Below are 16,009 nucleotides of genomic sequence, written 5' to 3'. Positions count from 1 at the left end.
CATCGTTAAATAAAATATATGATAAAAAGCAGACCTTCTAGGATGACTGGTTTTGAAATATGCGAATATAATTTAATTATTAAACACTTGAAACAATCTTGATATTAAGCTGCGATAACCAGATTTTTGCATCTATGCTAGATAAAGAAATAACATTCTGTAATAGAGTTACATTGATGAAAGTGAAGGTTACAGTCTTACAATGAATTGCCTAGATAGGAATGCATTAAGCAGTTCTGAAATATTGTCTCATGATGGAGTTCAGTTTACCTTAGAAACTGTTACGACTGGATTTTATTAAGTCCAGCAGTTTATACAGCGATGTTTGGAAACTGCTTTCTCACTGCTATAATCAGATAGGTACAGGAAGGAGATTTCTGGGATGTCAAAGAATCCATTAAGACATCAGGAAAGTCCTTTGATGAAAATGTGTTTTACAGTGGAATTGCTTCGTAAACTATTTCTCATGAAGAAATAAATATTAAAAAAGATTCCACTCTCTGCAAAACCGTATTTGTGATAGCGGCTGCGTGTGTATGTGTGCACATATTGGATATCGGGACGTCTGCGGAGACGTGCAGGAATATTTCCACACATACAGGGGATTTTTCTGCACATTGGTGGATATTACACTTAAATTAATAAAGTAAATCAAATCACCGGTGTTTGCTGCAGGATAACAGTCTTTCAAAAACGACAGGATTCAAAACAAATGCCCGTTGAAAGTGGAGTTTCCAAATAGTCCCAGAAACTATACAATGTAGCTGGTTAGATCCAGCAAATAGGATGTCATGTCTAGGATCTGATCCAGAATACCTGCCCTTGTCACTCTTCGGATGTTTCTGTCCACTTGTTCACACTGGGGGCCGAGATAGCCTTTTTTACATAAGCATTTATTGGGCCTTACACAGACACCTCCATGTCGACAGGCTGGGTCACATTTTGCTGTGGGTGAAAAAAACAGAGATTTTCTAATTTGTTTCGATGATCACAAACCAAAAAAGATACACTACACATTCATTTAGAGCTTTTCTAACCTTCTAGTGATAAAGCATATACATGAAAAACAACATAGAAAGGATGAAATATTAGGAGTGTTGAAAGCATATTTTCTAAAGTTTTAGAATATTAGGGGGAGGAAGTAATTTTGTGTATCTGTGAGGATGTTACCTGGGAAAGACTGATAAATAAGAGTTTTAATGAATTCTCCAGATTTTTAATGAAATGACAGATTTTTAATGAAATGTCCAATTCCCATATTCAGGTTTCATTTAGGAATCTCAGGCAAACTCCTTTGTATACTCAGAGTTCTGCACTACAAATTTGCCTTAGCAAAGCACACGACACCTGAGCAGTGCACCCAATGCATTCCTTTGGCTCTTGAATAACTTAATGCTAGGACCAAAATTGAATTCCTATTGGAGAAAAAAGAGCCAGGGTGGTTTTTTTTCAACCATTTTTATCAGTTATATAAGCTTAAAAGTTTTCCCCTCTTTTTAGCAGATGCCTGATGATTTATCTATAGAATTCTAGGTTAATCATCTTGCTTCAGTCTTTTAAATATAGCTCCTATTTTAAATTGTATCCAGTGTTAGCAAAATTAATAATCAATAACTTTAGTTGTGGAAGTAGTTTCTTCCGAGGTAGTCATGGGACTGTGATATATTTATAATGTATATAATAGATCTTTCTTTTTCTGCAGGTGTTTTGCTGCTTAATGTTATCTATTGCAATGAACTTTAATATGGATTTATGTATATTTATACTACACTATAGAAATGAAGGTTTGCTTGATTCTATCCCAGAGTTTTTTAACTACATGAAAAGGAAACTCACATCTTGTAAGGTAAATTTTCTTATTTAAACTATAATAGTAGCTTGAGGTTCAACTTGGACCATCCCTATTAATTAAGTCTGGGATACAGGGAAGGGAGATCCTTAGTCTACATATTTTCTGTGGCTTTCTTGCTCATTGTGTTCACCAAATCATCTATCCTAAAGCTGTGATTTTTAAAACAAAACAGGTTATTCAAGACCCATTTATGTTCATGTTGGAGGCATTTTTTACTTTAAAGTTCCACTTGGACAAAGGCTGTAGAATGGACCTCATTCTCTAAACTTAGCTCTGGAAAGTGAGGACAATTGAAGTTGGGATATTTGGCCAGATTAGCTCATCCATTTCTCTAACCTGCCTTCATTGCTGGGTTGTGGATGGTCAGCTCATGAATCTTTGCCAGTAGGATACTTTATTAGTGGTTTAATAATTTCATTTCCTTCCAAAGTCACTTCTGCTCATCACTAAAAACCTGGAGGCTGCTGAGATTTACACTCCAGCCTGTAAGGACTTCATAGCTGACCCTGCTTCACCAGGGCCCTCCTAAGTGCCCTTCCAACCTGAATTATCCATAATTCATTGTGGGATCCATGTTTTCCCTTAGTCCTTGCTATTTCTTTGAGTTATACTGCCACAATATTAATCTGGTCAAACTCGCTGACCAAATATGCCCAGTCAGGGGACTCTGCTGATGCTAGGAATAAAATTTTGTAATAACATCTCCTGGTACCCAGGCTGGCTCTGGAACAGCCCTGACAGAACCACAGCCTGTGAGACAGTGATGGCACAGCTGTGACACTCTAGGCTCATTCACCTCATCCCTTGGCTGGCCTCATCTTAGTTCAGTCACAGTCACTTTTTCAAGTGACTTTTAAAAGCTAAAGCAACAGGATGGGACTGGATGAAATCACTGCAATAATGGATCACAATAACATTGATTATTTTCTGTTTCGTGATACGTTGTACAGAGAATTCTCTTCAACAAACTGGAGCCATTTCATTTGGTAGGATCAAAAGCAAGAATGAACCAAAACTAAAAAATATGCATTAAATTAGTGAAGTACAAAAGATGCAATGGAGACCTGCAGTTCTTCTTTACCATCTTTCCTGACAAGTCACCTCTCTTTGACACTGACAGTGATAATACTGGAAGTGGAAGGTGAATGTCCAAACACAGGACATGTAGTGACTGCATCTCCTTTCATTGGAAAATCTTGGTGGAAAAAACAAGAACACTGTTGTCATGTTTATGCTATCAATTGTATTCTGCACTGGCTCCCAATGCATTAGATGTTTCAGCAGTTGCATTCATCTAAAGACTTATTGTTCTCCTGCAGCTCATGAAATCAGTGTTTTCTAATGTTGTCTTACAACTGAAGGCCAATATATTGGTCAACATATACTGAAAATTTCTCTGAGCAAATAATTAAAAGCCAATTATGACATGTCACTGCTTTTTTCACTTGTTGCTGTGAATCTGTATACAAACCAGTTCTGCAGAACTCTCCTTCCCAGCCTTGATTACAGCAGCATTTTCCTGTGGGAGTGCAGTGCCCGTTCCGACAGTGCCTTGAGCATTCAGATGTCAGTATTTGTGCAGGCTGAGCTGTTCTTTTGCATTCTTCAGGGACTAAAGGCCTGAAAAAACCCATACAAACCAAACAGAGTTAAAAGTCGGGATCAAGAAGAAAAATTTTGATTTTTAAATTAAAGGCCTGATTCTTTGCTGTAGTATTATCAATGGGAAACATCATGAGATTTCTTTTTTTCCTCAGAAAAAGAAGTTAGCCTAGAGATGATATGTTACAGGAAAATACAGTGCAATTTGCTATTATTTTATGTAACTGCCTTCAGAGAACTTCCACAAGATTAAGCAATATTCCTTGAGAACTCTTGAAGCATGAACCTGCCAAAACCAGCTTGCTGAAGGTTGATCTTCATAAAGCTGCCAGCTTATCGCAGGCAGTGATGGTGGGGTTTTTTTCATTTCTAGCTGATCTGATTTCCCCTAAGAAAGGGGGAAGAGTAACCTGAACAAGTTTTATGGCATTGTGATGTGTAATAATTTTGCAGAAGTTTAAACTGGCTGGTTTTTTATTTCCCTATTTCCATAGAATGATATTTGGATTGTGCATTCTGGATGATTATTTAAGCACCTGAACATCAGAAAAGACTTTTTCACTCTGAGAGTGACTAAGCACTAGCACAGATTGCCCAGAGAGTTGTGGAGTCTCCATCACTGGAGATACTCAGAAACTGTGTGGGAAATTGGCTGTGGGAGTCCCTGTTTGAGCAGGAGGGTTGGACCAGGTGCCCTCCAGAGGCGCCTTCCAAACTCAGCCACTCACCATCAGGTGATTCTGTGGAATGTATGCACAAAGGAAATTCTAGTTCAGATGACTTAAAATATTTCTGATGCTGGATGTTTTGGTTAGGATGATGGGACCATCCAAAGACTACAGGTTCCCAGTAGAGGTACCATGTTTTGTCTCTGCTGTAGGTTTGGTTGTACAGGTACAAGTTTGGAAAAGAATGTCCCAAGTGATCTAATCAAGTAATTGAATAGGAGCATCAGGGAAAATTAAGTTAATTAGTGACAAATACAAAATTACTCATTCCCTAGGAAATCATCTTAACTACTGCCATACATACTAAGCTTGAAATGAGCAGGAAAAAGATTCTAATAGTTTAGTGGAGAGCTTAGAGAAACCTTGTCTAAGTGTCCAGCTAGAATCCAAACAAACCAAAACAAAATTCTGTGAGATAGAATAGAATAGAATAGAATAGAATAGAATAGAATAGAATAGGACATTGTTAATTATACTGACATCAGTATTAGCATCTCAATTATGTGCAAATAGCTGGAATAGCAGCTTGTGCACTGATTACTCTGTCAAATATTAAATTCCTAGACTGATACTCCTGTGCAGAGGAAAGGATAACTTTTGGGGTCTGAGAAAAAATGGGTATGATGGAGGTGTAGAAAAAGGTGACTGAAGAAAAAGAGGGAAAAAAAATTGGCATTCTTGTTTATCTCCCATTTCAACACCAGAAGAAACATCAAGGGAAAAAAATTAAGCTAAAGAAAATAAAATTAACTAGCCAAACTTGTGACTACTAAGATATCAAAAGATATCTGAAGACCTTGTTCCACTAGGATTTAAAATAGATATTTCTGTGTGCAAAGGCGCCATTTAGACTAATATTAGATAGGGTAAAAATAATTTTTTAAAAAATAAGCATTCATACCCAAGTCCCTCACCAGCTGACTGGGCTTACATTTCCCCCTCCCATTTTGACATGCATCTTGTTAATGGTTCACTACATGATTTCTTGCATTTTTTCTTGAAACAGAGTAACAGAGTACAGGCCCACTGGTTTTTTTTCAGCATAGCACTTTCTCTGCTCAGTCTTAATTACTTCCATGATTATTTAAGCATCCACACACAAGAACTCGTTCCCCAAAGATGTTAAGGACAGAAAGAATGTGTAGGTGCTTCTTTAGCATAGCACCAAGTCCTGATTTCCAAAGCATTTCTGAGAATCAGACTGAAGGTCCTGTATTATTTAAGGGCTTTGAAATGTGTTTTGACACCTTTGGTGCAGCATATTTGAAACCCTTTCAGTTTTACTGTTTACATATTTCCACAGCTGTCTTTTAAATAGAATGCATTATTTTTTTGACCTGTAAGGAATTCCAGTTCTGTAATGAGCAATAAGTGTATTACATATGTTCTGGTAAAGAAAGTTCCTATGCTTAAAAAATTATAAGCAATATTCACATGCAACGCTGTTTTGGAAATGGTTCTAGAAAATAATATGATTTTCAATGGAGACTTGTTCAGATTTAAGGTAAAAAGATCTGTCTTCTAATTCCTACATCTGGAAGAAAAAGCTACATTTGAAATTATTTCTGTATAGCTAACTGCAGAGGATGCAACATTCTTTACATGTCACTACTTAAAGCTCATTTATTTCAAGTTACTTTAAATGGGAGGTTTCTCTTTCTCTTGCTCAAGCACAATTACAGTACAGAGATTAGCAGGAAACATAACCTCAGGCTCCTGGAGCATCTCTTGGAAAAGAGCTCCAGTGGCATATCTTTAGCAAAGAGTGACCTCTTAAGTCACAAAGGTATTTTATTTGGGAAGGTAATGATTTATTTTATTAATAGATGTGAAGTATTTGTGACACTATGATAGTGCTATAATACATGGTTCTTTTTGTATGCAATTAGGAAGGCAGAAGTCACACTTTGTATCCAGCTGAGCATGGCTGGTCACTTTTATGATTTAAAGTTTTCTACCGCTCTCGGTACTTGTGAATATAACCTTGCCTTTTATTCTACCATCAATCAAGAACTTGCACTCATCAGCTTGGATAATATTTATTAATGGTGGGGTGGAGTAGAAACAAAGATGGAAAAAATTCTGGTTGGCAAGGTGCCTTAGGAGAAGAGGAATACAAATGCAGCTGCAGCGGAATCCTCGCGTGTGAGAATCGCTGGTTTCCCGGAGCTGTGCTCTGGGAAAAGCCACACTTCTTTCTCAGGATTCGAGTGCTGCTCTGGGACCAACACGTGTCGAGAGAAAGCCTCTGCCCCACAGCGCTTACACTTTGCATTCTTAGGGCTTGGAAGGGGTGGAAATGTTCAGGCTGAGCACAAGTTGAAGTGAGTCTCACAAAGATAACGCAAGTCCTGAAACTGACTGTTGGGACTTGATCTCTCCCGCACTTAGACAGGACCATGATTTTGTTTACATAACCAGCGCTTCACTGTGTCTCCTGACGTGGAAAATGGAGGGGAATAGATGGAGCCACACTCTGGGCTGGAGAGAATTTTTTTCCTTGTCTCCCTCAATCTATAAAACTCTAAAGGGTACGGCTTGATTACTCTTACGGTAAGCACTATTTGGTCCGCAGAAAGTCAGCCAAAAATGTTGCTGATAATGACTATTTATATGGTCTGTACAATTCTAGTTATCTTAAAGAGCTGTTCATATATACAGTACAGTACAGTATATCTTGCTTGTTAAAACAGGCTTTCATGAAACTGTATAACAACTCTAAATGTATGGAACACGGAGGAAAAGTTGTACTGGGGGCTGGGGCCTCGCTGGATCCCTTCGCTGACGTGTGCAGTGAGCCGGGAATTCTTGACTGTGCAATGTGTAAAATAATTTTTGCTGCCTTACCATAGCTAGTAGAAGAAAGATGCCTCTCCTGTTTAGAGGCATATAAAAGTCCAACATCCTTTAATAGATTAAAACTCATTCTGGCATAGCTAAGGGCTTCATGCTTTCTTCAGTGCATCTCTGTTCGCAGCTCCACTGAACACACAGAGTGAGTTAGTTGCTGTATGTGCTGTTACTCAAATGTGCATAAATCAATGCAAATGGAAGGCCAAACTCTGCAGTAAAATAATGGTAATGAACAGAAAACAATTCCTCCACCAGGCTTTTGACACAATATCAAAAATCTCTACTTCCCTACTAAAGCAAAGGAAAAAAAAGGCAGACAAATTTCCTGGATGTTCAGATTTCAAACAGGAGACACTGCTGTAGAAATCTTGATATAAAATATATGGAACATTATGATTCAATTACTTGCACATAAGATTTAGGTATTAGAATGATACTTAAGTATATCACCAACATTTGTGCATCAGTTGTTGAGGTGTTTTCCTTTATAAGGGAAAATGTCAAGAAAAAATAATTTTGTTTCACTCCTTGTCATAACCTAAATTTACTGCTTGTCATAGAATAAATATAGCATCTCTTCAGGTACAGCTTCTAAAATTAAAAAGTATACCTTTAGTCCTGGGAGAGATGCCAAAAGCTCGTTACTTGTCTCCAGATTTACTACATGGGAATAATGTGGAAAAAACTCATGGCTTTTAAGATTTAAACTCAGCAGCATATCAAATTTATTCTTATATGGTATACTTGTTCATGACCTCTAGTCTTAAGAAATTCTGTCATGTTTGAAAACTAGTCCCTAGCGAAGCCTGTATCAATGTTAATAGCTAAGAGGTCAATGCAACTGCTAAACAGTTTGTATTACTGTCAGGGTGGTCATGAAAACAACACCTGCTGCATGAGCACTTGGCAGCTGGGTCAACAGGCACTGTGGGAATTTATCAATTTAGGGGGCCACTTGCATAACACTTTGACTGATGAATTGGGAACGACTGGCTTACTGGGCTAAAGCTGCTCTATTATGTGTGACTTTCTTTAGGATGGCAGAGGCTTCCTGCAGGCTCCAGAAAATAAGCAAAAGATAAACGGAGCTGGTTTTTTTCCTTATAAAGCGATAAAAAGTGAGAACTCCTTAATAGCCAACGCTAGAAAGACTTTAAGAAAAGGGCAAAAAAATATAAAACCAAAACAAAAAATTTTACAGTCAGTGAGCTGTGATGTGATTGAAAAAAATCCTTAGGTTTTTCCATCGTGGTTACAAAGGAGTTTTTGTGAAGTACTTCTGTAAAGTGAAACTCTCTAGACTGGTATTTGCAAAAAGCTCTACTTTCTCTTTAGTGTCTCTTGTGGGAATAGTAACTGCATGTGGGTAGGTAAATGAGATAAGAATTTTGCATGCTCCGGCTAAACTAAACATAATTAGACATTAATTCTGGCTTTCCATTCCCTCAAATGACTTAAGGGATAGTAACTTTCTGAACAGAAAGAAATCATATGGCCCACCTGGGCTGGTGAGGGCATTCACCAACAAAATTGGCTCCTTCTACAGAGAAAGAACTTCCAGTAGGAGCTTTGGAGTTTATCTATAACCATCAGAACTGAGTATCTTGATGCAGATTACTCTAAAACTGTGTGTTTTCATTTCCACAGGAATTGAAGGCTCAAACAGAGCTTCACTTTCATAAATGCTTTTCTTCTGTCATACCACCAAACACTCCTGACTCACGTTAAAAAATCAAATCACTAATGGTTTTCTAAAGAGCCTGAACAGCGTCAAAATGAGGTATGACCTAGCTATTGTCCCTTGGTGTCTGAAATCAGCCTGTTTGGAAATGCTCTCCGACAGCGGAAATCCCGGAAGGTGATGATGGAAAGGATGATAAGTGGAATTATATACTCTGGAGGGGCATGAAAGAGGAGTGAGATGGTTTGAATCAAGTTCAAGTTTCAATCCAATGGGAAGTAGCTATTCCGGCTGTTGATATGAAACACATTGAAATCCAGATCTATAAGGTGTTACAAGGAGAGGAAGAGGAAATCTTCTTCTGTGTGCAGGAACACTTGCTCAGGCTCTGCCCTCCTTCATAAAAATCACCTGCTGGTTTCAGGTAGCCATCCTGGTCAAAACAGTTACTCATCCCCTTTGGAATCACTGTATGGATGGTGGCAAACTCTTAAAGCTTCACACTTAAAACTTCACAGCACATCTTTTAAAAGGAAAACTTTTGCATTGTCTGTCACTTCCAGACTCTTCTCTGGATATCTTTCCTTTTATCTGAAATTTCCTTAGAAATTAAAGTGATCATATTATAAGTACTCTAAAAAAAAAGTTACAAAGCCTCTTTATGGCTGTTCCTCCACCATACAAAGTTTATTTTCTTACTTCTTGGTCTACTAATAATGTTTAAATTACAGCATGTATGGACCTATCAACAAATCTTACTTATTTAAATATTCATTTTCACAGTTGATTTTCTCCTCTCATCATGCTAGAAAAATGATTGCTTTTTATTTTCTAATGGGTTTGTCTTCTAATTTCTCTGTTATTGACTAACTGGAATCTTTTGACCTCTATACATTTTCTACATCACTGTTTACTTAGTTGATTTTTCTTTTCAGTTCATCAACACTTTTGTGATTGATATTAGTATGTATTTTTAGAAACAGAAAACATTATAGAAAAGTTATAAAACAGAAAGTAGAAAACTAGAAAATAGAGGTTTTGGTGTCTGGTCACAAAAGCAACTTATAAAATGCCAGTATTTGCATTGACCTTCAGGATATCTGACTAACCCGACCTTTCAGTTCAGAAGAACATAAGTCTTTCTTCCTGTATTTCCTCACTAGTTCCAATCCCTGGAAAGTAGCAGTAATGGGTTTTTTTGATAATTGTCAAACAGTGGAAATATTTTTCAGAGACAGTTTTAACTTAAGAATGTCTTTCAACTGCCAGTTTAACTAATGTGCCCAATGTTGGTTTTATGTGCCTGCAACTTTTATTGTTTCCCACATCTCCTCCATCCTCAAAGCTAAATATGCTATTGGCTATACTCATTTCTCTAAGGGATTTTTGGTAATATGTAGTATACCTATATTTTGCAGCACTTCACATGCTTAGGGCTTTTTTTTAATCACTTCATTGTCTGGGAGCTCTCAGGCACTAATGTATTGTTATAACAACCTTTTCACAAAGAGAAGGATTATTTCACTCAGTGCTTTCAGCGGGGGTCTATTTAGTTATTGATATAAAGTATTTGGAAGAACTGAACAAACGTTTTACTGTGGTACCTGGAATTCTGTATTTCAAATGGCTTTGATAATTGTGGGATTCCGAACCTCTGTGTTGATCATGTTCATCAATTTGTCATATATCACCTCAGTTGAACACCTCATTTCTGTTACACTTGAATGATTGTTGTAGGATGGGACTTTCCCATTGCTGAGTTTTGAAGACTAATGCAAAGAGTTCTCTGGATTACCCTCATCTTCTGATCTCCTAATGTTTTAACCTGCCCACCTAATTTGATTTTTTTCTATGTCCAAGTAATAGATTTCTGTCTTAAGCTACATTTGAGACAAGAAAAATAGGAGTCATGGTTTTGTTTGATTATGCAGTAGTTTTCTACAAGACAAAAGGACATGGCCTCAAGCTGTGCCAGGGGAAGTTCAGGCTGGACATCAGGAAGTATTTTCTCACTGATAGGGTTTTTAAGCATTGAAATGGACTGTCCAGGGAAGTGGTGGAATCACCATCCCTGGAGGTGTCCAAGAAACATGGCACTCAGTGCTCTGGTTTAGTTAACAAGGTGGCGATCTGTCAGAGGTTGGACTTGCTGATCTTGGAGGTCTTTTCCAACCTTAATGTTTCTATGATTCTAAAAAGATCAAAAGAAATAAAACCCTGCACCTTCATGTAATGTTTATTTTTTAAAATAAACAATTTTAATAATTTTGTAAGCTTGCAGCAGCTTACAAATGACCACTAGGAGAAGAAGGTTGGGTTTGCATGGAATTGTTAATTTCCAGCAAAGGGCTATTGCAAGGCATGATAATTTTGTTCTTCTACACTGCCCTAGGCATGGAAGATTCTCTTTGTAAATTAACAAGTCTGCCAGGGACCACCTCTCACATGGGGTTTTTTGGGAAGTAATGAATTTCTAAGATATGACAAATCAATAGTTTCATTATTTTATTTTTACCTGCTACTCATAGTCCACCTGTAGCATCCTTACTTTGTGTTCTACAAAGCTTAGTGTGGTAGGATTGATGTGAATATTTGTTGTACTAGTGTGGTGCATACCACAAGGAGAAGCAACAAAATATTAACATGGAAAAGAATATAATCTTGTAAATAACAATATTTTGTTACTAAAACTTTACATGAACATTTGCCAAAGCCATGGAATTTTTAAGTCATTTACATGGGTGGTATGAACTCAGCATGGAATGGTAAATACATCTGCAATGCTCCATTGTGGAAGTCACTCATTATCCTTCCCTTAAAAGCTGCAGTGGTGTGGGACTGAAAGACAGCAAAACTCAAAACTTTGCCCGAATGAAAATTATCCCGTGCTTCTGAGAAGTGTTACCAAAAACTATATCCCTGTGCCACAGTCTGTTTAATTTCAACTCTGTGCCAATTTACAAAAGTATTTTATAGTTTTCTGGTTACTTTCACCAGTAACCAAACACAGTCTTGACCCTTTTCCATGCATGAAAACAGCCAACCAAGAGTGCAGCAATGGGAGGTCTGGCCTTTCAGGTATGTCAGCTGAAGACCACCCTACTGGAAGAGGTAACAAGAACAAAAAGCTGAGGTCAAAAAAGGCAGCCCCATGTAATTAGATACTAATAGTGGATTTAGGGTGTAAAATTCACTTAAAACCATACACCAACAGACTAAACAATCCCAGGAAGAATGGCAAGTTTTGTTCTAAAAAAATGTTTTCAATACCAGAAAGCATAAATAAAACATACATAATAACCTTGACTGACAGACTGCACCAACCTGCAGTAACATCTGCTTCCAAATTATTTGTTGTAGTTTTGGGGTAGTACAATTATAAAACACTGAAAGTCCACTACCCCTGAAACTCTAACTTGCAGTACAGTGGGCAACCAGTGCCATGACTTTCTTGTTGTATTCCCTTGTTATCCCAATAACAGTGTTTAGAATTTAAGTCTGACAAGAAAATAAATTCCTCCCTTAATAGCAAAGCCAAAATGGAAGTCTGACTGTATCTGATACCCAAGGAAGAACATGCTGAAGTAGATGCTGGACAAATAGGCAGCTGCTTTTGTAGGGTACGATGGGGTCAAAGTATTACAGAACAAACTTCACTTCTGATAGCTGTCTCCTTTTGTGTTGATTTCTGATACTTTTGCAGGATGGATGTGCAACTTTTACACATCAGAACTTGGTCTGATAGAGCAGCAAGATCCATCATGAAGAACATGGTATTCCCCCAGCTAAAGTGAGTATCTATCTGCTAGTCATCAGCTCTTATTGCTGCTGGGGCCCCTGGGTCATGTTGGGAACTGGCTTTTTGCAGTCCTTCCAGATTCCTTAATCTTTTCATACATCCAGCTGCTCTGCAAAGATCATGCCTTGAGGAGCTTTGGCTTGATAATTTTCATTTATCCTCATTTTACAACTGGTAAATTAGTCTAAATAATTAGAACAATCCTATTAATTCCATGTCTTATAAATCACTTGAGTGGGATTTATAAGCCCTTTGGAAGCAGTTCTTTAAGAATAGTTAAAGAATTCCCTGTATTTCTGGCACAGAGTCCAAGGACAGAGGATTTCCCTCCTTGGTGCTCCAAGCCTGCCAAGGGAGAGATATGTAATAGAAGAGGTATGGAAGGGGTATGTTCAATATTAGTAAGCAGTGACAACTCACACCTGATGAGAACTGAGTCCTCTCTGTTACTGTCCATTGGTGGCATCTCCTCTACAACAGAGGAGATATTTGGGAAAGACTGAACGAGTTCCTTGGAGCTTCTGGCCAAACTGACCCTGGCTACGACTGACAGGTTATTTTCTGTACTTGCTTTCTAGTACACAGAACAGGTTTTGTCACACAGTGCTGATCTTTGGAGGCAGCTCCTCTTGTGTCCTGTCCCACCACAGTGGCAGGTAAGGAAGCAGGAGTACTGGGGAGAATTCCAGCATCTGCCTTCCACTGGTGCTGCATAACATAACTTAATCATTTGGCTTCAGAACTACCAGGAGCATCTTCTACCAGTCCATATGGTTCCATACTCGAGAAGTAGGTCTACTTCTCTATGAAAACATATTAAGAATATCCATCTAGGAGGGAAAGCGGGCAGCTTTCAGCACAATGTCAAAGTGTAAAAATTGCCAGAAGTTAGTGCTGGTTACCCCTCTGCTGTTCTGACTTTCACTTCCTATGAGACAATGAATCTCTTCTGCTTGCTGCTGCTGGAACATTTGCTTTTAGGGAGCCCCTTGAATTGGGAATTTTCCTTTTTATTGAACAACAGTATTGCATAATTCAGCCACATGAACAGAACTGCAGTTACCTTCTGGTTTTTAACCTATTGAGGGAAAGGCTGATCCCAAAAAGAAGTGCAATACTCACCTTTTGGGGTCAATGATCTTGTAGAGTTTTCCACTGTGAGGCTGTGTCATACTTTTACTGCTTGATAATATGTAAATCTCACCTGTTAGGGAAAACAATGCAATAAATTACTTCTCCTTTCCTAAGATGTTAAATACATGACTTTCATATGTAGTTGTATTTGCCAAATGATATTTTAAAAACTTCAGAAGAAACACTGAAATATACAAAAGAATAATTTGCTATTTGAAAATTTATATAAGCACTTTCCCCAAATTGATGCTAAAATGTGAAAAACATTCTATCATGAGAGTTCTTTTTTTCATAAAGTAGAGAATTGATTAAAAAAAATAAATTGGTGAGGAAGGGAGAAGAGGGGTCAGTCTGCTCATGCAATATCTTTCCCCTTTAACTCCATAATGCTGGAAATAAAAGCAAGTATTTTAGACATTGTGTCACAGCGAGTGCCAAGTTCACACCATGTGAGACACAATAAGGATTTTTGCCCCTTCCAGCAACACACTCTCTTCTCAGTCCTTCCTACAAGGCTGCTGAGGAGTAGCTGAGAGCAGTGAGAGCAGCTTTGGCAAAGGACAGGTAGCCTTCTTTTAAACATTTGCTATAATTATGAATACTGCTGCAGAAATTACTGATAAGCATTATAATTTAAGAAAAATTCTTTTAGTATTTACCTAATTCATCTTCTCCAAATCCCAAGACAGGGCCTGAAAAGAAACCTCTACATGAACCACTGTTGCCAAGACAGAGGGGTTTCTCTTGCCATTGTTTGGTTGCAGGACTCTGTTGCAGTGTTAAAAAATTTCTTCATTCATAAACACATAAAAAAAAAAGAGTTAATTACATTTTGAACAGAGGGTTTTCATTGTCCAGATAAATAAGTAAACACTTGCTGCAAGTAACTTCATAGATACATCTGTGCAGTTCCTTGTCTTACAACTTCCAAGGATTAGGTGCGTTCTGTATGTCACCATTCATTAGAAAGCTGTGCTATTTTATTCCCAGATCTAGAATCTAATCTGCATTACCACACTGCTAAACTCACCAAGTGACACAATATACAAGACTGTTGGTGTGGCTTTACACAGGCAGCTGAGTGACTGAATCCACTTGCCATGCCTTTTTGTTTAGAGTGGGCTGTACAACACGTACCCATTGCGGTCTCCAAACACGTAACTTCCATAGAGCCTCTCCGACTGGCAGCCCCGATACACAAATCCACCAACCAGGGAGCCACTGCTGAAGGGTTTGAATTCTAGAAGGGAGGGCTCACTCTCTGGAAAGGAACTACCATAGCATTAGATCATATGCATTTGCATACTGATGCACATTTAGGAAAATGTTACTGCTTCAATTAAAGAGATTAATTCCATTTAAAGGTCCCTCAAAATTCAAGATGCGTTGCCAGAAATGAGATGTTAAAAAAAAAAATCAGAAAATTACAACAAAGTCTGTTGGTAAAACAATCCATTAGAGATTTCAAAAGGTGAGGCTATAACTGCTTTGTTCCATGTGCACGAGCTGGGAGAATAAAACTTCATAAAGATTCAGCTGGACTTCCACTGAAACCAGTGTGATTACTGCTATTAATTTCTACATGTCAATCAGTCTGCAGACTGGATCTCCTGGACTTCAGGAACAAAATAACCCCCATTCACAGTAGAGTCCAGTGCAGAAATTCCAGTGATTTGCAGTAGAATTAGTTTTGAAATGCTTTCAATGGTTTGAGAAACTTCCCAAGTCGCAGTTTTAAACATGGTATGTGTGTTATATCCCATAAAAACTACTATTATTGGTTGTATCTTCTCATGGTAATTTATTTTATGCTGCTATAGTAGTTGCAACTCCTATACTTTTTTCCCCCTTTTTTATTTCACAAAACCACAGAGTTTAGTCCAATCAAACAATTCTTCAAGGAAGTTCCAGTGTATATGTTCCTATTCATGCAAACAAATACCCCTAAGGATATAAGTAGGCTCCATTTGATATTGCATAATTTTCAAACAAGCCACAGCCAGTTGACTATTTTTAATATAAATTTTTTTTTAGTCAGAGGGCTATCTGCAAGTCCTTGATAAATGCATTTCCCAGATTATTCTACATGAGTTAGAGCTGAAATTTTATGGGGGAGAAAACGGTGATGAACTCTTTTTATTGAAGCCATTGACCCACAGCCCAGTATTAATATTGGCAAGCTGCTTGGGATAGACACAATATTGCTTAGTTTACTCTGCAATAAGGATGCAGTCAAAATTCCATTGGAGCAGTGGTTAACCAAATATTATTCTTTGGTTTGGCTTTTATAAAATGGACACAGAAAATCCATGCAATAACTGAAGTAGTACAATTGTATTATGCTATTGTGTACTGTTGTG

General features: G+C 37.8%; 1 protein-coding gene across 1 annotated transcript in view; it reads right to left on the bottom strand.

Annotated features, from left to right (window-relative positions):
• Positions 1-751: 751 nt before the first annotated feature.
• The window catches only part of HHIP (hedgehog interacting protein), a gene marked incomplete at both ends in the record, with an annotated part of 67,661 nt that continues 52,403 nt past the window's right edge, over positions 752-16,009 (bottom strand). The window contains 5 exons of the mRNA XM_084204298.1: positions 752-945; positions 3,324-3,472; positions 13,638-13,719; positions 14,309-14,439; positions 14,787-14,910. Coding sequence (XP_084060424.1) covers positions 752-945; positions 3,324-3,472; positions 13,638-13,719; positions 14,309-14,439; positions 14,787-14,910 — 680 coding nt within the window. The remainder of the gene's footprint in view (positions 946-3,323; positions 3,473-13,637; positions 13,720-14,308; positions 14,440-14,786; positions 14,911-16,009) is intronic.

This window comes from Fringilla coelebs, assembly GCF_963513975.1.
Source record: "Fringilla coelebs genome assembly, chromosome: 4".
Lineage (NCBI taxonomy): Eukaryota > Metazoa > Chordata > Aves > Passeriformes > Fringillidae > Fringilla > Fringilla coelebs.
Note: the sequence above shows the minus strand (reverse complement) of the source record. Positions and strands in the feature narration are given on the sequence as shown.